The sequence below is a fragment of the Astyanax mexicanus genome, chromosome 16 (assembly GCF_023375975.1).
Source record: "Astyanax mexicanus isolate ESR-SI-001 chromosome 16, AstMex3_surface, whole genome shotgun sequence".
NCBI classification, from domain to species: domain Eukaryota; kingdom Metazoa; phylum Chordata; class Actinopteri; order Characiformes; family Acestrorhamphidae; genus Astyanax; species Astyanax mexicanus.
The window spans coordinates 8,068,601-8,093,885 of NC_064423.1; the positions used below are offsets into that span (position 1 = coordinate 8,068,601).

General features: G+C 39.3%; 1 protein-coding gene and 1 long non-coding RNA gene across 2 annotated transcripts in view; one reads left to right on the forward strand and one right to left on the reverse strand.

Annotated features, from left to right (window-relative positions):
• The window catches only part of LOC125782217 (uncharacterized), a 530,592-nt gene that overhangs the window by 29,296 nt on the left and 476,011 nt on the right, over nt 1–25,285 (forward strand). The gene's annotated exons all lie outside the window — the stretch shown is intronic.
• Nucleotides 1–25,285, reverse strand: part of LOC103033693 (sodium-driven chloride bicarbonate exchanger) — a 54,899-nt gene that overhangs the window by 21,462 nt on the left and 8,152 nt on the right. Inside the window, exons 2-7 of the mRNA XM_022662913.2 lie at nt 25,067–25,093; nt 8,062–8,143; nt 5,284–5,427; nt 3,332–3,473; nt 1,766–1,926; nt 557–745 (exon numbers count right to left, since the gene is read on the reverse strand). Of these exons, the coding sequence (XP_022518634.1) occupies nt 557–745; nt 1,766–1,926; nt 3,332–3,473; nt 5,284–5,427; nt 8,062–8,143; nt 25,067–25,093 (745 nt within the window). The remainder of the gene's footprint in view (nt 1–556; nt 746–1,765; nt 1,927–3,331; nt 3,474–5,283; nt 5,428–8,061; nt 8,144–25,066; nt 25,094–25,285) is intronic.

The window sequence follows — 25,285 nt, forward strand, 5'->3', positions numbered from 1 at the left end:
TGGAGTTATTAATGTGGTTATTACACACTGAACCAATAACCAAATTATCAATATATATTTGTGCCACCAAATATATACCATTTATTATTTTAGTAGGAAAAGTATGCCAAAGGCGTTCAAAGGTTTCAATAATAAATATATTCTTATAAACTGCAAAATACTTAAAATAACTAGGGCACAACATTTATTTCTACCCCAAGAATCTACAGGCCCAGCTGCAGCAACATCTGTGGGTAAATGTGCTGCAGGAACTGTATTTCATCTTATATTCAAGATAAAGGTGCTAAACAGAGTACTAGAGTAACAGAGCCTCTTTTTAGTTACAGTTTCCCCCAATAAACTAATTCTTTCAAATCAAATATATATTAGCATTACATTCACACATATAAAGCTTCATTACATCTATCAACTTCATACTGCATTTTTTGTGAATGAACATTTGGTTACAATAGAAATAAAAAGGAAAATTAATACACAGAACTGACTTAAATTAAATGTGTACATAATTTCTATAGACATGAAACATTGATAAAATGTATTAACCAAACACTATTACCATTCTTATCCATGGAGTGTGGCTCAGACTGCTTCTTCCCGATGTCGGCGAAGGAGCGGACGATGGGGATGCGATTGGCCAGTTTCTTCTGGTTCTGATGGTGGTGCTGTTTAAGAAGAGCGTTACGGATCTTCTTACGAACCTCTTCTCCCAGAGCGATGGACGTCTCCTGCTGGTCCAGGACCATGTCTGCGTGTTCAGAGAGGAAATTACACGTGTTTTCTCTGGACAGTAAAAGGAATAATGCTGTAATTAAGAATGCACCACATATTTGGCAAAAAAATTTGGGTGTTCGACCGAATATGTGAAAAGATTGCACAATGACTAATTTATTATTGAGTCATATTTCAGTGTTTCTGCACACTGATTACATGATTAGAATGGCACTGCTGATGTAAATTTATGATTAGAGTAGCACGACTGAGATAAATGTATTGTGTTTTGTTATTTATGTTGGGATATTAATAAGTTAATATGGTTTGTATTTGTTTTTTTTTTTATGCATTAGGCCAGGGGTGTCCAAACTACTGCCCGCGGGCCATTTGTGGCCCGTTTCCTTTTTTGTAGCGGCCCGCTATTCTGTTTTTAGAAATAGAAAGAAAGTTGGCCCGCTGTTAAGCAGGTTTTTATAAATGTGAGATTATAAAAACATTTCTAGCGCAGAAAAATGGGGTAAAAGAGTCTAAAAGCGGAGAGAGGGTGCGCATTTCTAGCGCAGTAAAACGGGCCAAAGAGTCTAAAAGCGGAGAGAGTGCGCATTTCTAGCTCAGAAAATCGGGCCAAAGAGTCTAAAAGTTGCCGTAATTAAGGAGTTTAATATTAAGAGACATCATGAAATTAAACATCAATTTGAAAAATCTTAGTTTACACAACACTGTCAAAGATAAAGATTGTAAGTCAAGTAAAATGATGTGTAAATGAAATAATCAGGAAAATGTATTATTTAAAGTGGTATATTTCATTATTTGTTTTATTACAGAGTCTGTGGCCCGTGACTTCAAATATATTTCTCCTTCTGGCCCCCAACAAAAAAAGTTTGGACACCCCTGCATTAGGCTTATTTAATGGTAAAGAAAAGTTACAAATGAATAAAAGAAACTGCAAAAAAAAAAAAAAACATGTTCAGTATTCAGTATGCAGCCAAATGCTGAATTTTTATTTATTAGTTTGAGTTTTAGTGAATTAATCTCTCTCTCTGTGACGTAAGACCTGCGATCTCCTCCAGCGAGTTAGCTCTCATATCCAGCATGACGATGCCGTTGAGGATGCAGCTCCGGAGCTCGAACAGGCTGTGCAGAGAGAGCGTCGCTACATACGGCTTACTCCACCTCTCGCCTCCATCCTCCACATCCTCCTCAAACTTCAGCCACCTGCAAACACAACACTGAAATTAAACTCAAACACAAAATTAAAGTAATAATAATACTCATTTAAAAATGATGAATTAGCGCAGAGTGGCGCTCTCTCCCCACATCACTCCTAGGGTGATGTCTGCAGCACAGGGCATCTGTGAGCTGATGTATCAGAACCGAGCCGCTGCGTTTTTCCTCCGTTAGCGCTGTGATGTTGCTCGGTAATGCTACAGCATCAGCAGCAGCAGCTCGAAAAGAAGCGGTGGCTGACTTCACATGTATCGAAGGAAGCATGTGCTAGTCTTCACCCTCCTGGTGTGTTGGGGTATCACTAGTGACAGGGGGAGTCCTAGTGAGTGGGTTGGGTAATTGTCTGTGTCAATTAGGGAGAAAATGGGACATTTTTTAAATTAAATTATAAAAAAAAAATGATGAAATAATCTAAAAATTGTATCTCCCACCAAAATATATAATCGCTGTGTAATTCTACTTTCCATTTCTGATATAGTTCTATTTCTACTATATTTATTTCTACTGTCCGTCTTCTAAAGAAAAATAGCATTGTGGACTGTTGTGCTGGAAGGAGTCTGAGTGGAGAATGTAGGAGAGTGAAGTGTGATGGTAAGGAAACCAAAACAAGCCAGGAATTCACATTTGTAACAAACTGTTCATCTGTTTTAAACTCAGCTCAGTTATATTTATCATAGAGAGAGAGAGAGAGAGAGAGAGGGGGGGGGGGAGAGACAGAGAGAGAGAGAGGGAAAGAGAGAAAAGGAAAGAGAGAGAAAGAGAGGGAGAGAGAGAGGGAGAGAAAGAGAGATGTGTGGTATGTAGGTCAGGTACCAAACACAAAACGGGAGCAGGTTTGTAGGTTTAAGCTCTAAATTAATTGGACATTAAGTTTTTGTTTCTCTTTATTTGTCAGGTGATGCCGGTGCTGTTCCTCCTGCTGTACTACAGCATTTTATACAGCTTATAAAACTGTAGCTGTTTTTTTATTCAGAATATGATGCATTTGTCTCTGATAAATATGTGCAAAACCCACACCTGTTTATTTACTGACTACAATAACTAACAATGTCCGCCGCTGAGAGATATGGGGTTTCAGCAAAAGAGCCTTTAATGGAGTTCACTTCATTAGGAACACTGTAATCCAGCAGCTCTGCTCTCAGGAGGGTTAAACCAGGATAAACTCAAACTGGCACACAATCAATCATTCAGACCCATTCAGATCAGATCAATACTGCACTGTTTACTTTCCATAGAACTCAGAGAGCAGATCAGACTGTCAAAATCATTTACTGTACGAAACACATCTAATTATAGCAGACTAATGAGGATGTTCACCCTGTCATTTTAATGTGTGTCTGTGTGTGTGTGTGTGTGTGTGTGTGAGTGTGTGAGTGTGTACGTGTGTGTGTACCGAGCAGTCTCCTTCCACTCTGCATCCTCTCCCTCTCTCAGACAGATCTCATCCAGTTCAGTGAAGAGCGCGTGAGGAATGTGCTCTTCATCCTCGTCCTCCATCCCCAACAGGAACTGCACCCTCTGAGAGGGCGTGTCCACTGAGAGAGAGAGAGAGAGAGAGAGAAAGTGATAGAGGGAGAGAGAGAGAGATAGAGAGAGAGTGTGATAGAGAGAGTAAAAGAGAGAGAGAGATATAAAGTGATAGAGAGAGAATGAGAGAATGTGATAGAGAGAGTAAAAGAGAGAGAGAGATAGAGAAAAAGTGATAGAGAGAGAGACAGAGAGAGAATGTGAGAGAGTGAGATATAGAGAGAGTGTGAATCAGGGAGGATATGGGTGTTTTTTTATAGATGGGTGTTTTTTTTATAGAGGGGTGTTTTTTTATAGAGGGGTGTTTTTTATAGAGGGGTGTTTTTTATAGGGGGGTGTTTTTTTAGAGGGGTGTTTTTTTTATAGAGGGGTGTTTTTTTATAGAGGGGTGTTTTTTATAGGGGGGTGTTTTTTATAGAGGGGTGTTTTTATAAAGGGGTGTTTTTTTTATAGAGGGGTGTTTTTTTAAAGAGGGGTGTTTTTTGTAGAGGGGTGTTTTTTATAGACGGGTGGTTTTTTAAAGAGGGGTGTTTTTTGTAGAGGGGTGTTTTTTTTAGGGGGGTGTTTTTTTTAGACAGGTGTTTTTTTATAGAGGGGTGTTTTTATATAGAGGGGTGTTTTTATAAAGGGGTGTTTTTTTAAAGAGGGGTGTTTTTTGTAGAGGGGTGTTTTTTATAGACGGGTGTTTTTTTAAAGAGGGGTGTTTTTTGTAGAGGGGTGTTTTTTATAGACGGGTGTTTTTTTTAGGGGGGTGTTTTTTTTAGACAGGTGTTTTTTTATAGAGGGGTGTTTTTATATAGAGGGGTGTTTTTATAAAGGGGTGTTTTTTTATAAAGGGGTGTTTTTTATAGACGGGTGTTTTTTATAGAGGGGTGTTTTCTTATAGACGGGTGTTTTTTATAAATAGGGGTGTTTTTTATAGAGGGGTGTTTTTTTAAAGAGGGGTGTTTTTGTAGAGGGGTGTTTTTATAAAGGGGTGTTTTTTTAAAGAGGGGTGTTTTTTGTAGAGGGGTGTTTTTTATAGACGGGTGTTTTTTTTAGGGGGGTGTTTTTTTTAGACAGGTGTTTTTTTATAGAGGGGTGTTTTTATATAGAGGGGTGTTTTTATAAAGGGGTGTTTTTTTATAAAGGGGTGTTTTTTATAGACGGGTGTTTTTTATAGAGGGGTGTTTTCTTATAGACGGGTGTTTTTTATAAATAGGGGTGTTTTTTATAGAGGGGTGTTTTTTATAGAGGGGTGTTTTTTTATAAAGGGGTGTTTTTTATAAAGGGGTGTTTTTTTATTGACGGTTGTTTTTTATAGAGGGGTGTTTTTTATAGAGGGGTGTTTTTATAGAGGGGTGTTTTTTATAGAGGGGTGTTTTTATAGACTGGTGTTTTTATAGACGGGTGTTTTTTTATAAAAGGGTGTTTTTTATAGAGGGGTGTTTTTTATAGACAGGTGTTTTTAATAGATGTGTGTTTTTTTATAAAGGGCTGTTTTTTATAGTGGGGTGTTTTTTATAGATGGGTGTTTTTTTTAAAGAGGGGTGTTTTTTATAGATGCGTGTTTTTTTAAAGAGGGGTGTTTTTTATAGATGGGTGTTTTTTTATAGAGGGGTGTTTTTTAAAGAGGGGTGTTTTTTTATAGAGGGGTGTTTTTTATAGAAAGGTGTTTTTTTCAAGAGGGGTGTTTTTAAGAGGGGTGTTTTCTATAGAAAGGTGTTTTTTTTAAGAGGGGTGTTTTTATAGAGGGGTGTTTTTTAAGAGGAGTGTTTTTTATAAAGGGGTGTTTTTTATAGACAGGTGTTTTTATTACAGGACGTATTTTAAACTCACTGAAGGACGGAGACTCTCGGCCGTCCTCAGTCCCCGAGTCTCGTTCTCTGGAGCGTTTACGGTGACGGTGTCCATGATGGCGGTGGCGTCTGTGTGATCTCCGGCCCAGAGGGACGTGAACCCCGATGTACAGAGTACGATGACCTGCAACACACAGCCATCATATATCAATAACAACATTACTACCTGCCCCGATGTGTTCACCTGTTCTGTATCTGAGGAGCTTCCTGGTCTCAGTGTTTAGGGCTGTAAGAGCAAGTTATCCTGCAGTGGTCACTTATGTACTGATGCATTATTATCAGTAATATCACCATAAACAGAACAGTTCACTTCATTTACTCAACAAGTACATTTACTTTAGTGTTATTAAATCTTTAACATATTTCTGTTATTAAAATGTAAATGATTTAAGGCAATCTGTCTTATTTGCACATAAGCAGTGTTTCTCATCAATCCTCATATTGAACTGTTTAATTCCCCAGAAATAAATTAACCATGAACACCATCAGGTCCTCATTTACTGTGTTCAGTGAGTAGCTCCAGTTTTAGCTTTATTTTTGTTTTTTTCCGCAGTAAATAGGCTGCTAATCTTTTTTAATAAAACCCCTTTTTACCCATCTATCCATAAACAGCCCAAAATTACTGCTGCTCCCAAAAAACACATCATATACCACACTGACTTACAAATGTTACCAATACTGAGACCAAGAATATATTCTCCATTCAGGACTTACTCGCAGCTCCATATAGCTAAACCAGCTCCAGTTCGGCTGTGTTTGTATGATTTTATTCTACAGTAGTGTAATAAATTTACAGTATTTAATTAAACTGAAACTGAAAGTAAAAAAGTGTTTAACTAACTCACTGTAGTTACTTGTACAAAAATACAGAAAAATATGTTACTTTATAATAAACTAATTATATAGTGAAATGACACTGATTGATCAGATTTGATTGATGTCCATCCTTTTCATTAAGACTGAATTAATGAATCACTGTCAGTGTTTATATCAGCCTCGGCCGCTCTGATGCTTTACTCCATCACTCTGACTGAGAGATACAACCTGACAAGGTGTGTCTGGGGGCGAGTGAAGGGGCGGAGCTTATGAACTAATCCGTACTGACAACCGCCTCCGGCACAAACTGAGAACCAGGGGCCTTACACACAGACACTTACACCACAGAGTGTGTGTGTGTGTGTGTGTGTGTTTGTCTATATACAGCACCAGTTTTCTTTCTTTTCATATTTTTTACATTGTACATTTAATATTGAAGACATTAAAGCTATATATAAGGAAGTATTTTAATGAGGGAGAGTCACCTGGAATAGTTTTCTCAGGGTCTTGAAGGAAGGAGTTTCAGGAGGTGCTGAACAATAGTTGCTGCTTTTCCTTCACGCTGTGAAGCTCCAGCTCATCCCAATTAAATTATTATTTTTTTTATTAAATTTTATTTTTACTTTTTATTACAGAAATTCATATGTGTCCCTTAATCGTAAGTAGGGCTGCACAAAATACTGTATTAGTTATGCATCATTACTGCAATTTACACAATAGTTACATTTCAGGACATGCAACATTTTGTGCAATTTTTGTACTTTTTTACTTCATGAACTCATTTTACATTCATGACATACCGGAACTACCAGAGTCACGATATACGTATCTGTCAAATATTGTTTATTTTACTTCGTTATTAGATACACAGAGTGCATTGTTAATATCATCACATGTTGGATCAGCGAAGAAATCAGGTGATTTTTTAAATACAATATTGTATTTTTTCAATATTATAATTATTATTTTTTTTTTACTCCAGTGTCATGCAGCCCTGTTCTGAAGGCATCGTAACAGTGATAACAGGTACGGCAGATTGTACACGAGCCCCGCAGTGTAAGAGCTCTGAATGAGCGCAGGGTTTAGAGACAGGAAAAATGCGCGAATGCTCTGCTGGCTGTGTGTTCATGTTCGTGGAGCATGAGCCGAGATTAGCTGCTCTCAGAACAGAACATTTCCTGAGGACTCAGCAGAGCTGACGTCACCAGCCGGACTGACTTTCTCACGTTTTAAGCATCTAACAGTCTCCTCACACTGAGCCCAGTCTTCAATAGTATTATTCATTTATTTATTTTCTATATTTTATCCCTTTTTCTCCCCAGTTTGAAAAAATAATTACCATTTGGATTTCCCTATCACTCACATTACTGCCCTCAATACCAGGATGGAGAGGATAAGTTAATGCGCTCTAAAAGATCCTGAGATCCAGAGCTCTGTCTTCAGGAGTCTTTTAAAGATAGTGAGAGATTCTCCTGATCTGGTAGTGGAAGGTAGTTTGTTCCACCATTGGGGAACTCTGTATGAGAACAGTCTGGATTGCTTTGTGTGAATGTTTGTTTGGTAAAGCGAGGCGACGTTCATTGGAGGAGCGCAGTGGCCGGGAGGTGGCGTAAGCCTTCAGGAGTGAGTGCAGGTAGGAAGGAGCTGTTCTGTCATCACCTTGTAGGCGATTGTAAGAGTTTTGAATTTGATGCGAGCATCAACTGGTAGCCAATGGAGCTCAATGAGCAGTGGGGTGCCCGTTTTGGCTGGTTGAAGACCAGACGTGCTGCATCCCACCATCTACCCACCCAGAAAGAGCAAGGCCAGCTGTACTCTCTCGGACTCCGGCTGCTGAAGGTAAAGCAGCATGACCCAGGATTCCAACATTTCTAGTGGAGCTGATTTTTATTGGTTTACAAATCAACATAAACATTTTCAGAATAAGAAAAATCCTTCTTACCTTCCAGCTCCTCCTTTTCAAAGTTAGTATTGAGCATGGAGCGAGTCCCACCTCTGTCCAGCACCGCCTCCTCATCATTCCTCTGCAGAACACACACACACACACACAGGTCAGAAAATACAGGTCAGCTCCTACACATAATGTTAATGAACAATACACACAGTACACATATACATCAGACACCAGCACAGGCCATTTCATCATTGGCAGAGAAGAGTAAAATTTACTTTTTTTAAAACTTAAATCATCATTTTTTTTACACAGCACACATCATAACATGATCACTGCAGGTCATAAACCACAGACTCTTATGGGAACAAGTACTGTTCGAAACTTGAATATAAAATTTAGGATTAATAGATTAATCAACTATATTTAATTGAGTTTATACTCCTTATCATGTTTCACACTGGATTTCTCATTTAAAATGAATTAGTACTAAATTATTGTTTAGTATAAATTATTCTGTCTTTTTACTTATTCAACGGAACACCTATGATTTTTGCCACGTTATATTGTTTTGTCATTACAATAACTGATATAAAGTAAATCGAATTTAAGAGAATAGAACTGACTGTAATGGGCTGGACATACATACACTATGTCCATATATTTGTGGACACTAGTGGTGTGCCATTTCGTATCGTCTATGATAATATCGACAAAAAATTTAAATATCAGGTGCGATATTATACCCTGAAATATCGTACCATATCAACCACCCCTAATTATCACATCAGGGTACTACTTTTTTGTCGTTTTTAGCAAAAGAAAAAATCACACTGTTCTCATTTCCTATAATATATCTACTAGAGACAGATTATATCTGTGCAGTATCATTTATTTTACTTTATTTCTGGATATATGGAGATATTTGGAGTGCATTACTATTAGTATCATGACATTCTGGATCATTGACTTCTGTTACAAATCTGATAAAATATTTTTTTTAATATCTCAGTTAGCCATATCATATTGCATTCAATAATAAAATTCTAAATAATTTTTCTAATTCAGTGTTTTGTCATATCACCAAAAGTATTGTTATCGTGAAAATACAATAAATTATCATGATATTATTTTAGAGGTATATCGCCCACCCCTAGTGGACACCCCTTCGAATTACTGCATTCAGCTACTTTAAGATGCACCCATTGCTGACACAGATACACAAATGCACAAACACAGCTTGTCTAGTTTCTGTACAGAGATGCTGCCAAAAGAATAGGACTATCTGGAACAGATAAACATAGTATATATATATATATATATATATATATATATATATATATATATATATATATATATATATATATATATATATATATATATATATATTTATATATATATATATATATATATAACCTACTGTAGTCAGTTAGAATGACCATCACCACTTTTACCTCGGCACACAGAGCTGTAGTCTGAATGTGGAACAGTAATGTAGATCTTATTTAACACTCCACATATTAACTAGATTTTATGACAAAGTCAAAAATTCAGGCACTATATATTTTTGCTATATTGAAAAGGTATGATATCGTATCAAATGTTACAGTTTTGTGACTTGCTAAAGCTTTAGCAGGGTTAGGCAGCACCAGAAATAGTGCACTTCTATATTTAAAACCTCCCACATAAATCCAAAAACCCAGTTATTAGACTGAATCAACAGAGTCCATTAAAGTTCTGCTGGGTTCACGGGTCACTGCTTCATTTCCAGTAAGCGAGAATTCACTGGCCCGTGGAGCATTTGCCCCCGAACTGGCTTTGAATATTCCTGTTAGATGAAATGTTTACATGCTATAATCTGTATCCCATAATCCAAAGAGGGATTAGAGCCCTGTGGCAAAAATGCCCCATTCATGCAGATTTTCATTCAGGTCTTCTTGCTCTTCTCATTAGAGTTTAACTGGATGATAAAATGCTGCAGATGTGTGTAAAATCACGGAATCTAAAAAAACTCATGTTGATTATTCACACAGTTGTGGGACACATTCACAGCTGGAACTAAAACACGTTCTGGGCGTTCAGATCATTAGTGTATGGCAAGCCAACTCAGCCAAAACGTGTGGGAAAGAAACGCCTCCACGCGTAAAAATATCAAGTGTCCACACGTAAAGAAAATCACGTGTACAGGCGGTACAACTGTTAGTGTATACACGCCTTGGCATCTAACATCCAATCAGTAAATGCGCCTATGCATACATTTGCATTGTAATAACCAGTGATGGTATAGTTACTTTGAAAAAGTAATCCGATTACTGATTACTCCTTTAAAAAGTAACTTAGTTACTTTATGGATTACTTGATTTTAAAAGTAACTAAGTTACTTTACAAGTTACTTTATTAGTTACTTTCAGCAGCTGCAGACACCACCTCCCGCCGCCTTAACATAAACATTATAACCAGTTTTACCAATACTCCCTTTATTGGAAAAAGCATTTTTAACAGCAACAAAGTATCTCTAGACATTTAAAGTTGAACTATTTCCTGATTTTTTTATATATAAAAATAAAAGACCATTTCTCTTGAATTAACTTAACATAAATATTTTTTTTATAAAAAATAAAATATGGTCTTTCTTGATTGCACTAAACATAAATACTTGTTTTTTTATAAAAATAAAAAATAAAGAAAGTCTTTCCTGACCTGACATATTTAACACTGTAAAACTGAACATTAAAGCTGTTGTTCTCTGCAGGGCAGCAAGGAGTGGCTTTATAAAACAAAACCGTGTATATGGTCTAGGCCAGAGATCACATATATGCGAATCTGATTAATCTGATTACTGGATTGGAAATAGTAACGTGTTAGATTACTCGTTACTGAAAAAAGGGTCAGATTAGAGTAACGCATTACTAAGCAACATGTTACTGACATCACTGGTAATAAGGCAGCCTAGTATGGGGCTATGTCACGATACGTTGACACTGCCTTATAACCCACGTAAGCGTCTTATGAATATGGAATACAATACGTTGCATGACATCATTTGTTGTCAGGTTGCTTTATAACAATGCAAATGTATGCATAGGCGCGTTTACTGATTGGATGTTAGATGCCAAGGCGTGTATACACAAACAGTTTTACCGCCTGTACACGTGATTTTTTTTACGTGTGGACACGTGATATTTTTACGCGTGGAGGCGTTTCTTTCCCACACGTTTTGGCTTAGTTGGATTGCCATATTAGTGGTCAGTGTGGATGTGCAGGTGTGAATATACAGGTGTGAATATACAGGTATGAATTTACAGGTATGAATTTACAGATGTGAATATACAGGTGTGAACAGGATATAGAGTGTATCGAAGGAACGTCATAATCCGATCACATAAACCACATTCAGAGGTAATCAGAGACGCATTTAACCCCATAATTAATGTTCTGTGAACATCAAACCGCCCTGAAGCAAAAACACATAACAGCCCTGCTGAAACATCCAGTCTTTTCCAAAGTAGAGGCAGGAGGGGCGGAGTTAGCTCAGATCTCAAAACCAATGATTTAGTTCAGAATCGATTTAGAGTTCATTTTAAAGTCTCAAAGCACAACAGATTACGATTACGCTTCAAATATAAATTATACAATTATAATAAACATAAGACATTTGTACTGTTGGTGGTGTTTTACTGACTCTGAATTGGATGATGTTGTTTAAGTTTCTAACATGGCTCATGGTGCCGGTCGAGATAAAGTACTGGTACAAAATAAATGTGCTATTGTACTGTTTTTAATGATGTTATTAGTATACCGTGCATCATTAATAAAAATTATCTATATCTTTTAGGGTTGGGCGGTATGATGGTATTTCGGTATAGCACGGTATTTAAATATGGTGACGATATTGTAAAATAGTGACAGTATTTTAACCACGTGACGTGCCAAATCTGTACTTTGAAAAACGGGACATTTAAGACATTCTGCGTATCCACAATGAAAGAGCAGTGAGCAGTGAACCACTGATTGGTTATGGGTTGGGGATTCTCACTGAGGAGATCATACAGCAAAAACTCAATGAACTCTACAGGTTGCACTAATTTCACCGAAATTTCACCACAAATAGCCACAAATTTTGCTGGAGTGGAAATAAAACCCTAACAACCAACCAACCACAGAAATTATCAGATTTATCAGTTTATCCTGCAGCGTGGGGTGTTCTGGTGTATGAGCTACTCACAGGTAAAGTTACTGATGAAGTAGATCAATACTGAGATAAAAGCTTCCTGTATAAAAACTCTGGGACTGTAAACTCAGAGCAGTACTGTGGTTCTTCAGTATTCCTCTTATAAAAAAGGTGCAGAGTGATTTCTGTGTTCAGAAGCATTAAGGTCACGTCAAATCAGAGCGACCCGTAAATCAGAGCGACCGAGTTTCAGTCGCTCAGCGGATTTAGACTTCCCTCCTCCTCCGCTCTGTCTGCGCTCTGATTCCTACTTATGTTACAAAAATAAACCAAACATGTACCCCCCCCCCCCTTCCAGCTCACCTCCACCCCCACACTCACCCCCAGCCCCCAAATCACCCCACCCCAAACCCCCCAACAGTGTGTGTGTGGTGTGGAGGGAAGTGTGTATGTGTGTGTGTCAGGACACAGCCATAAATGCATTGCACCACCCAAGGGAAGAGAGCACCATCTTCCCTTCCTACCTGCACTCGCTCCTGAAGGCTTACGCTACCTCCCGGCCGCTGCGCTCCTCCAATGAACGTCGCCTCGCTTTGCCAAACACTCACACAAAGCAATCCAGACTGTTCTCATACAGAGTTCCCCAATGGTGGAACAAACTACCTTCCACTACCAGATCAGGAGAATCTCTCACTATCTTTAAGAAACTCCTGAAGACAGAGCTCTTCAAAGATCACTTACTCTCCTAACACCTCTAACACACTAACTACTTCTAACCCCATTTCCTTCTTCCCCTCCTTCACTTCTCTATCCCTTTATTTCCCTTCGACCTCCTTTAAGCCCTATCTAAAAATGGGTTATCTAAATTCCTATTACTTTGTACTTCATTATTGTAAGTCGCTTTGGACAAAAGCGTCTGCCAAATGAAATGTAATGTAATGTAATGTAATCTACCCACCTGGGGAGAGCAAGGGACCAATTTTGCTCCCTCTGGGTGCCGGCAGCTGATGGCAGAGCTACATGAACGGGATGCGAATCTGTGACCTCCCGTTTAAAGTGGCAGCACATTAGACCACTGGACCACTCAATGCCACATACACAGAATTTTTATTTTTTTTTTACCAAAAATGGCATTATTCCTCCAAAAATGGCAAAAATTACACAGGGACTTGGTCTGTCATTAACTCAGCCAGTAATCCAGCTCAGAAAAACAGTTAGCAGCGGTGTTATGCCACTCCAGCCCAGCAGAGGCAGGCTGCTGAGTCTGCATCCTTCAGTTTACATGATGTTTTTTACATATGGTTTTGATTTGTCTGCTGAGATAATAAAAATGTTCAGTATGTAGTAAAGAGGTAAAAAACCTTAATAATGAAGATGATTTCAAACAGGTGATTATTAACCTGATTTGGAGCAAAACGCAGTATTCACAAAAAGGAGGAGCAAAGATAGGCAGGGAATCTCCCATAACAAATTATTAAAATGATTAAAAACAGTGTTCCACAAAGGGTATAATATTATTAAATGATTGAAGGGATGTGGAGGAATTTTGGTGTGTAAACAATAAGAGCACAAGCCTAATCTGAACATCTAAGATCTCAGATTCACTTCTTCAAAAACAGCACAAAAATAAAGAATTACTTTCAGACACTTGTGCCTTATGTTAACTGTTCAGAATCAACAGTGATTTATCTGGGACAGATCATCACACAGTGACACACTCCCTCTCTCCCTCTTTCTCTCTCTCCCACTCTCCTCCATCACTCTCTTATCACTTTCTCTTCTTCTCTCTCCCCATCAATCTTTATAGTTCTCACACTCACACCCAATTCTCTCTCTCTCTTTCTCTCTTCTCACTTGCTTTGTCCTTCCCTACACTGTTGTCCTTCCCAGCATGCACTGCACAGCATCATGTGATCAGGACCCCGTAGGGTTGAAATATGATGGAGGCAAGTGCGCGCTCTCTCTCTCTCTCTCTCTCTCTCACACACACACTCATTATCCTTGAAGGCCTATGCAGGGTCGTTCCTGTATGGTTAAATGATTGGGGGAAGGGGGGGGGGGGGTTATGTGTCTGTGTGTCTGTGTGTGTGTCTGTGTGTGTGTATGTTTGTGTGTGTGTGTGTGTGTGTGTGTGTGTGTGTGTGCGCACACGCCTTAGAATTGTATGATCCTTAAACATTCTTAAACAAATCGCAATTAAAAATCCTTGTAAAAGATTTTTAATTTAAACAATGGACGCAAGACAAATACAGAGAGAAAGATAGATTAAACTAGTTAGATAAAGTCTCATCTCATACCAAGTCTCACACGTTTGGTGTGAGACACACACATTTCAAGCAGTTGACACACTGTTCACACATGCCCGTACCCTATTCCTTGTGTCTCGGACCTATAAAATAGAAAACAGAAATCGTGCACGGTGCACTATTCCAATAGGACACTGCTAATCCACACACTGCTACCATCTTAAGAGCTTTGTTTTTCTGTGTTTTTCCTTTTTATTGAGAGCGTTTGCGCAGCGTTGTTTTAATGGGTCTTTTCACTGTTAAAATCCACCATCTACAGCCGGCCGCATGTAACTGCAGCAAGCATGCTGGAGAAAAAGGAGCTAAATTCAGCCTTTTGCTTAATTTAACAACTGAAAATAACAATATTATATAATTCAGTAATTAGGTATATGTAAAATAAATTATTAGCATTAACTTATAAACTATAAATAGCTGTTGTTCAGCCTGGTTAGCGTCCGTCAGGGTGGCCGGTTGAGCTGGCCGGCCTGAAGCATAACATATGAAAGCAGAGGCTCCAGCTTATGACGCAATCCTCCATAGCCACGCCCCACTCCTCTCCCCACGGCCCAACGTCAAAAAGGGGTCAAAATAGACTCACAAACAAAGCAAAAGTGTTGCAAAAGATTCATTCTAAAAAAAATATTACAAGTGAAAAAAGGTAACTTATGTTCTCTTCTTTGTTTGCAATATCAGATCAGTGTTATTTTCTCGTCAGCATTAAAGACCCCAATTTGACTCCATACTTTCAGCCTTAAAAACACATATACTGCGCCGTGATCAGCCACATCATTACAACCTATACATGTGTTACACACAAATTCTGTACTTAACTTCTGTATTTAACTTCTTTCTAAATAGCACTGCAGTTTTATAAAAGTGCTATATGATAAAAATTTACTTATTTACTAATAAATCTTCCTGAGTGATAAAAATAATACACTGAGTAAATGTTTAAATGCATCAGGCTCTCAGTGTGTGAGGTTGTGTGTGTGTCTGTGTGTGTGTCTGTGTGTGTGTGTGAATGTATCTCAGCAGACATTAGTCTGAATAATGAAGGATCTCCAGAGGTGTTCCACATTCCACAGTAAGACTTACAGACTCACAGCTATTATGTTGTGGGTGTCAATGAGAAAGTTCAGTATTTAAGAGAAACACAAATTCTTACACATTACTGTGTGTATCTAAGGAGACACCAGCCATTCATCAGATTCTAAAACAAAACAGAAAAGGGGACAAACAAAATGCAACGAATGAACTGTTCTATTTCAAGACAAATCTATGTAAAAAAACACCATGGCCAAAACAGACTGGACAAGTCTCTTATTATTAGAAGAAGAACTTGAAGGCCAGAAGGTAAAACATTATGATGAAACTGGCACTCATCAAGACCATCCCAGGAAAGGAATAGCGAGAGTTTCCTCTGTTGTACAGGATAAGTTCATTAAAGTTTCCAGCCTCAGAAACCACAAGTTAACTAACAGCTCCCCAGATAAGAGCATCTAAATACTTCACAGAGTATTTATTTGGTTTGTTTAACACAGTTTTTAAGTTACTACATGATTCCTTATGTGTTCCTTCATAATCTGATAGATTACTTCACTACTTGTTTACTATGGAGGAGAAAAATATTGAATAAGACGAAGAGGTGTGTCCAAACTTTTGACTTTTACTGTATATAAACAAACCATCCTCTCTTATCTTATAATATTAAAGTAAAATAATGCAATAAGTCCTTTTAAAGAGCAATGAACTTTTGACAGTTGGGAAAATTAAAACAAATCTAAATCTAAAAATACTAATCAAATAAGTAAGAAGGGGGCACTGAGTGGTCCAGCCGTCTAAACTGCTGCCACTATGAGTGGGAGGTCGCAGGGTTCGAACCCCCGCACATGCAGCTTTACCATCAAGCTGCCGCTGCTCAGAGGGAGCACAATTGGCCCTGCTCCCTCCGGGTGGGTAAAAGGCGCTCCCTCCCCATATCACTCCTGGGGTGATGTCTGCAGCACAGGGCGTCTGTGAGCTGATTGAAACCTGTATTGAAACCGAGTCGCTGCACTTTCCTCCGAGTGCGCTGTGATGCTGCTCGGCAATGATACAACATCAGCAGCAGTTTGAAAAGAAGCGGTGGCTGACTTCACACGTATCGGAGGAAGCATGTGTTAGTCTTCACCCTCCTGGTGTGTTGGGGCATCACTAGTGATAGGGGGAGTCCTAATGAGTGGGTTGGGTAGTTGGCCGTGTAAATTGGGGAGAATATGGGAAAAAAAATGTAAATAAAAAAAAATAATAAAATAAGTAAGAAGTAACACGATTTGCACTAATTCATCAACATAACAGCTCCATCACGTTAACATCCAAAGAATTTGACCATTTCATCTCAGAACTTGACGACTGCAGCTCTACTGGCTGGTCTTCCACTGCAAGCCACCAAACCCCTGCAACTAGTTCAGCATCAGCAGCAGCACGACTCGACTTCAATCTTCCAAAGTTTAGTCATGTGACTCCTTTGCTGAGTTTCCTCCACTGGCTTCCTGTAGCTTCACCCGCATCAAATTCAAAACCCTGACACTGGCCTACAAAGCCAAAAACAGACCAGCTCCTTCATACTTGATGGCAAAGATCAAAGAGCTTCCATACTCATCTTTTCAAAGAGACTAAAATACGGTTCTTAACATTATTAAGCTTAGTGTATCTCTTGATCTTGAGTCTCTACCAATTACCTATGGATATTTTGAAGTAAACAATGAAGAATTGTTGTAAGTCGCTCTGGATAAGCACGTCTGATAAATATCTTAAATGTAAATGTATATGTGTGTGTATGTGTGTGTGTGTGTGTGTGTGTCGGGGCTATCCCTGCCGCTCTCAGGCCGGGTGTTTGTTGGAACACAGTCTGGTGTTGGACGGCTGCAGTTCTCAGATTCAGCACTGATTACAGAGGATTACTGCAAACAGCACTCGATAAAACGCTTCGCCAGCCATTTACACAACGCTGTGACATCATCACAACAAACCACCACCGGGATCTGGAACAGCAGCGGAGGCGAACCAAGAATAATAAACACAGGCAAAAAATCATGATTTTAAACATCTAATAACAAACTGATAACAATAACAAACAATAACAAACTAACCTATAAACACTTAAAAATAATGTAAAAACTTACAGTTAAATTCTTAACCCTGTTTTTTTTTTAAATATCATATTATATATCCGCAATTACTGCAATGTCAGTTTTTCCAGTATTGTGCAGCCATATATTGAACACAGCTTACACACTATTCACTCTTTCATTTAAAAGAATTCCAGTCGCTGTATATCCAGATCTGTTTTAACCTCAGCTGCTCCGACTAGCTGCCTGAACTCACAGCGACGGGGGGGCTTCCCCACACTGACCCTCCTCTGCGCTCTGCAAAACCAGCAAGCTGATTGGCTGTTTCTCCTGAAAGCGGGACTTTCTCCTTGAACTGGCACCATGATTGGCGTTAAGAGATTTAATAATCTCTCATTAATAGGGTCATAAATACTAATACAGGAGGATGGTGAAAAAGAGGGGTAAAATACGGTAGTTTCCGGGCCCAAACAGGAGACTTGACAGATATGCGGCTAAAGTAACGCGCAGTAACGGGGTGTCGGAAATGATAACGGCGTTATAGTTACAGTTAGTAACGCCGTTTATTTCAATGCCGCTACTCCCATCACTGATAATGTATATCCAACAGTAAGACAAGATATCGAGTAGAAAATGGGTGCTAGGCTAAAGCTTACCCATCATCAATCTCTTTAGGTAGCTACTATTAAATAACGTGCAGTGGAATTCAGTTTCTTGATTCATCCAATTGAATAACATGGTTATTAATAGGCATGTAAAAACTTACTAATTACAGACAGCTTAAAGCAATAATTTGGGGGTTCCTTTGTTGTCTGTTTCCAGCTGTGCACCCCTCCTATTAAACAACTGACACAGATCCCTACCCCCAAGACAAAAGCGGGACTCATCACTGAAGATGACCCACTGCCAATCTGCTTTTGTCTTGGTGCAGAAAACCAGCGAATCCGCATGTGGAGGCACCGTGGTCAGTGCCAAGATGATTGATTTGTTGTCATGCATGTTGTCATTGTTCACATGTCCAGAAGGCCAGGTCTAATGGTGTCACAACTCAAAGCCATGTTGCTTTACACACGCGTTACACATGTTACACACTTCCTCTGTGTGTTTAGCTCAGTAACCAGCATTAACCCTTGTGTGGTGTTCATATTTTTGTTACTAGTTTACTTTGTTACTTGTATTTAATTTAGCAAAATTAAGCAATTTTACATTAAAATGCTTTACACATGCTTGCTTCACCTAAATTGCAAGCAATATAAACAGCTTACATGGTTAATATTTGCCCTTTACCTTTCTTATGTTAAATTTCTTTTAAAAAGTGCTACTCTTTTTTATTAGTTTTTTAATAAAATGTAAAAGAAAATGAATTCAACTCAAGATATGAGTAGAAAATATGCTTAATTTCAAATTTACAAATAAAGCAATGTTTATTAGCCCTTGGCCAAACATACTGTATGTAATATAAGTGATTAGGGGGGTTGATATATGGTTTTGATATATGTTTTCACAAAAAATGAGCCAATGCCAATGAGTTTGAGTTAGAAAAAATATTTTTTTAGCATCATTTGATGAAAAATGAAAACGGGTCCCACAGACTCGAACACCACATAAGGGTTAAAAATGCCCATATTGGTAATTTTTTTAAATGTACAATTACTGGTAACATTTCTAATCTTCCCTCTGAACAGCACTGCAATCAACACTTGCTTCTGGGTGCAACTATTTTGTAAGTATAAAGATATACAGACAAAACAATCACTTCTGTGGTGATGCCGTCTATTACACTGTAATACATACAGGCACTCAGAACCAGCTTCGACTGATCTTGGCAAGGCAGCACTGCTTGCACGTTTAGCAGCTTCCAGGACACACCGCCTCGTGACCCAGATTTGCTCGGCTGAGGAATTCTCCGTGGATTTATTCAGAGTTAACATGTACATGCTAATTTACATATGTGATGGCTTGGTTCAGCACAGGATCTAATACTGAATACTACTAAAGGGAAGGAACCAGCCCAACCGGATGACCACATGGACCCGGCACGTGACAGATCCCGGATCAGCCCGGAGCCAGCGTCCTCGGGCTCTCACTTCTCTCATCCTACATACATCTGCCCAGGAGATGCCCATATGTGGCAGCATGTAAATGCTCACGCGTGTGTGTACGTGTGATATGTATAGTGTGTGTGTGTGTGTGTGTTTTTTTTGTGGTTCTGGACCGCGTGAGTGTGGAGAGTAGCCTCGGCCAACAGAAGCGAGGGGGATTATCAGGGACAGAGGGGGTGGGATCAGAGCCGCGTGATTGGCGGAGAGCAGTGGGCCTGATCCCTACAGATGGCCACGGTTACCATAGCGATGGCAGGATCAGCATCAGCATCCTTCCACAGAGCCGACAGCGGAACATTACAGCACACACACACACACAGACACAGAGACATGCACAGATGACATGGCACCTTCACCAGTTTACATGCCAGTGCCACATATCATCCGAGCACATTTAATGTTAAAGATCTGGAGATGTACGGTTTTGTTTGAAAAATTGTATGAAGGAATTTGGTGCTTTGGTCACATGTTTTTTTTTAGTGCTGGGTAGCAAACAGAACCGGCTTTGACCTTGTGAGATCAGAGATGGCTGCCCACCGTACTCAGAGCAGTCTATCCCACACGCACTCCTTCATCCTCTCCTACTGAAGATCATCCACTAAGATGATCTATTCTACTCCATCTGTCAGTCATTCCCCCGCCCTCTCTAACCCCACCACGGGGTGATGGAGAGAGGAAGTGAAGGATGAAAAAGAAGCAGGAAGATGGAGGAAGAGAGAGAGCGGAGAACAGAGAGCGACGTGGGAGGGAGGCGAAAGAGCGAGCGACACAAAAAACAAACCCGAGGAGAGAGAGAAAGGGAGGGACGGAAGTAAATCCATCTCTGGGAGTAAAGCTCTTTGTTTTCATGCTTCGCAAAAATATAATATCTTCTTCAAGAGTGAACCCTATGTCCTAGGATATGACCTGTGCTAACCCCCGTCTAATAATGCATAATACAAGAGCGTCCCATTACTTAATTACAACACAGTATCAGACAAATTATGCAGTCTTATGTCCTCTACACACTCGCACCAGCTTACTGTCCCATCTCACACCCAAAACAACACAACACACCCCTCCAGAGCCAGGTCAGATCGAGCTTGTAGAACAGAAGCTCTGTCCTACCTGGTTGAAGCTGGTGTTCTCCGAGACCCGGCGCTGCATGCTGTTTCTGGGGGGAGGAGGTGGAGGAGGGGGATTCTGAGCTCCAGGCAGAGCAGGAGCTCGGCGAGGGGGAGGTTCTGCGCTCCTCAGAAGACTCCTCAACCCTCAGACCAACACAGAGCTTTCAGCACAGAGAGTCAAACCGACTGAGAGAGCCAGCCACGCAGCCTGTGTGTTTTTGACAGTCCTCCGTCCACCAATCAGAGCAGAGATTAGAGCGTCGACATCACTGACTGCGTGGACCGCTGTCTAAGCTCATGTGCACTGTGTGTGTGTGTGTGTGGATATGCAGTGTGTGTGTGTGGATATGCAGTGTGTGTGTGTGGTATGACTCTCCAGTCCCTCGCTAAACCCTTCTGATGTCTCATTACAGCGACAGATCTGGAAGATTTTCCTCGGCAATTAAAAAAACAAAAACAACCCATCTTCAGCATCTTCAGCACCCAGAACCTCCTCACAGCCCCACCAATCAGCAGCTTTCTCAGAATATGAGCTACAGTGTCAGTTCTGGAGTCTGCTGGGGTCCAAAGCAAAATTTCACAGGGCCCTGTCTTAAACCATCATTACCTCCAGTGCTTTTATGGTTCCATAAATCTGCCACCAACAACATGAAAATGGAATGGAAATATTACCATGGTTAGGCATTGCTACAACCCAAACTCCAGTGAAGTTGGGACGTTGTGTAAAACATAAATAAAAACAAAATACGACGATTTGCAAATCCTTTTCAACTTATATTAAATTTATTTTACTATAAGACAAGATATTTACTCATTTTAAATATTTGCAAAACACCAACAAAGTTCCGTTTGAAGATTAAAAATATTATCTTTCTAGTGAAATAAATGTAAAATAAATATTTTTTTTCGAAATCATCGTTTTATACTTCACTCTACTTCACTCTATTTAACTCTACCTCACTCTGCCTCGCTCTACTTCATTCTACCTCACTCTACTTTACTTTACCTTACTCTGCCTCGCTCTACTTCACTCTACCTCACTCTACTTTACCTCACTCTACCCCACTCTGCCTTGCTCTACTTCGCTCTACTTCATTCTACCTCACTCTGCCTCACTCTGCCTCACTCTACTTCACTCTGCCTCACTCTGCCTTACTCTGCCTCACTCTACCTCACTCTACTTAACTCTACTTCACTCTACCTCACTGTACTTCACTCTGCCTCACTCTCCTTAACTCTACTTCACTCTACCTCACTGTACTTCACTCTGCCTCACTCTCCTTAACTCTACTTCACTCTACCTCACTGTACTTCACTCTGCCTCACTCTCCTTAACTCTACTTCACTCTACCTCAATGTACTTCACTCTGCCTCATTCTACTTCATATTACCTCACTCTGCCTCACTCTATTTCATATTACCTCACTCTAATTCATATCACCTCACCCTGCCTCACTCTATATCACTCTTCCTCACTCTACTTCATATCACCTCACTCTGCCTCACTCTACTTCATATTACCTCACTCTGCCTCACTTTAATTCATATTACCTCACTCTGCCTCACTCTACCTCATTCAGCCTCACTTTAATTCATATTACCTCACTCTGCCTCACTCTACCTCACTCTGCCTCACTTTAATTCATATTACCTCACTCTACCTCATTCAGCCTCACTTTTCTTCACACTACATTGCTCTGCCTCCAAACTGGTTATGTCATATGAGGGCAGTCTACAGTGTAAAACTGTGGATTATTTTGCAGCCCTAATCCAGAAAGTAGTGGAGTAAATACACTAGAGTATTGATATGTTATATTTTGTGATACTATTTTCAACATTTGTGGGCTTCATACTTTCTACATTCTGAACTATTCTGCTCTGGAAATAAATAAATAAAAAAAACAAATGAACCAAACATCTTGAATATTTTTAGCATGTTTATAACCTATAGCATGCAGAACCTCCCCACACAACCACCAATCAGCACTTCTATCACCAATGCAGGTCACCTTACTGACTCTCTGAACCAGGCTTATACGCTATAGAAACCGGTGAGCACTGGTGTCTATCTGGATGAGAACCATTCTGATGAAGTACAGAGTAAAGCTCCTCAACAGATTTCAGATCAGCAGGTCTACAAGAGCATCTCCCCTCCATCTGTTCATACTGGCCCCAGTCCAGCTCTACTATTGACCCAACATCACCACTCGTCACCAGACCGCCTTCATAACCAGGGCTTTCTACGTACTGTCATCACTACTTGTACCAGTTTGAAGAGGATAAGAAATGAAGATTCAGATAATGCAGGAATGGTACAAATATGTCAAGTTGTCAAATCATATGGTATATTACAATTACGGTATTCATTTTGATATCTTTGTCAGGTCTCTGTCAGTTGGTATTTTCTTCAGTGAGCCTCATAAGTAAATGAATAAATAAATCAATTTTAATTCTCAAAAACAAGCAGTTTTAACAATGATAGGAGTATTAGCTAATGCAAAACAAGGTACTGAAAGGTCAAGTGTCGAGTATTACCAGTAATCACATTTTCATGTTATGAGACAACAGCATTTAAAATGATCATGAAAAGTTACCTCAATAAATATCTTGGAAATGCCCACAACTGTATAAGCTAAGTGAGGAGTGAGGATGGGCACTGAACAATATGCTAATTACAGAGCCAGGTGAATTATGGGATTTGGAGACAGGCCTGATAGATGGGATGCTTCAGTTCTGAAGCTTTCCAGGTATTTAAATTCCTTGATCCACAGGGTCATGTGTGTAGCAGGAATAAATCATGGAAAGTGAATATTACCACCCACAGTGGGCAGTGCAGTGGGTGATAATGATGGTGAACGGCAGTGTCTGGCAAGAATCGTCCATGTGAGCAGACATATGTTGTGATACTGACTTTTAATCAACACTTGTGGGTTTTTAAGCATTTTGCATCATGGAATATTCTCCTCTACGATTCAAAAACACAAGAAACAAACATCTTCAACTCTTTTAGCAACTTCATATGGATTACAGGCAATTTAACAGAGAAATATATCATGACTGGCGATGTCATTTGATGGCAGTGCAGCATTTGTTAGCTTGAATAGGACATGGCAAAAGTCAAGGGACAGCAGTATGCAAACTAATCATTCAATGCAGGACACTCCACACACATATCGGAGGGTCAGTGCAGCATTCTGTAGCTTCCATGGGACAAAGCAAAAGTCATGGGACTTGATACTACAGGTGCATCTCAAAACATGAATAAGAATATCATTGATATCATAATTACGTTATCTCAGTAATTCAGTTCTAAATGCGAAACTCATATTATACAGTGTTAAGTTTGGGCACCCCTGATCATTTTCATGATTTTCCTTTATAAATCATTGGTTGTTGGGATTAGCAATTTCAGTTCAATATATTATATAGCAGCAACAAGTAAAATGAATTTAATAGGATTTACAAAAAATGTGCAATAATTATTTAAACGGAATTAGGCAGGTGCATACATTTTAGCACCCTTGTCATTTTATTGGTTTGAATAACTTTAGCACTAATTGGAGACCATGTTATCTGCTGGTGTTGATCCACTGTGTTTTATTATGTGTGTTTTCCCATAAAATCTTACAGCACTTCATGCTTCCCTCTGCTGACAACTTTTATGGAGATGAGGATTTCATTTTCCAGCAGGATTTGGCACACTGCCCACACTGCCAGTAGTACCGATTGGTTTTATATAATATTCTAATTTTCTGAGACACTGATTTTTGGGTTTTCATTGGCTGTAAACCATAATCATCAACAATAAAAGAAATATACGCTTAAAATAGATCACTCTGTGTTTAATACATCTATATAATATATGAGTTTTACATTTTGTGAAAATGAATTACTAAAATATAGTAATTTTTACTGATATTCTATTTTTTTTTAAATCCGCCTTTTGTTTCCCTTCCCAGCAAAACTCTTCATTTTAGTCAATCACAGAGAAAACCCTTGGAGCAGAACCTAAATATTGAGTACTATTGCTATTTTTCAGATTTTTTAAAACCATTTTAAAACCCTCCCTCGTTCCCTCTTTCTGTCCCAGACCTTTTTAGAGGCACTCATATGAAGATCTGTGTTTACAGCAGAAGACACATTCTGTAAACCATCTGTCTCCACCAAACCCAAACACTATATTTCACTACATTCAGCCAAACCAGCCCATCCATCCCTCTACCACACACACCAAGCATGCATCATGCAGGACATGGATGTGGTCAGTATTAGGACTCACCCCTTCACTGCTCACGGTGCTCTGTACCTGCAGGAGAACAGAGGGAACAGTCAACATAGTGTAACAGCCTGTTCTCAGATCAGCAGCACTCTCCATACTAATCAAACCCACAAATCCAAGTTAAAACAGTCAAACACTAAAAATCCACACATTTAAACCAAGGATATATATATAGAGTATCTGGCAATGGAAATCATTTGCCAAAAAAGGACTTCACTC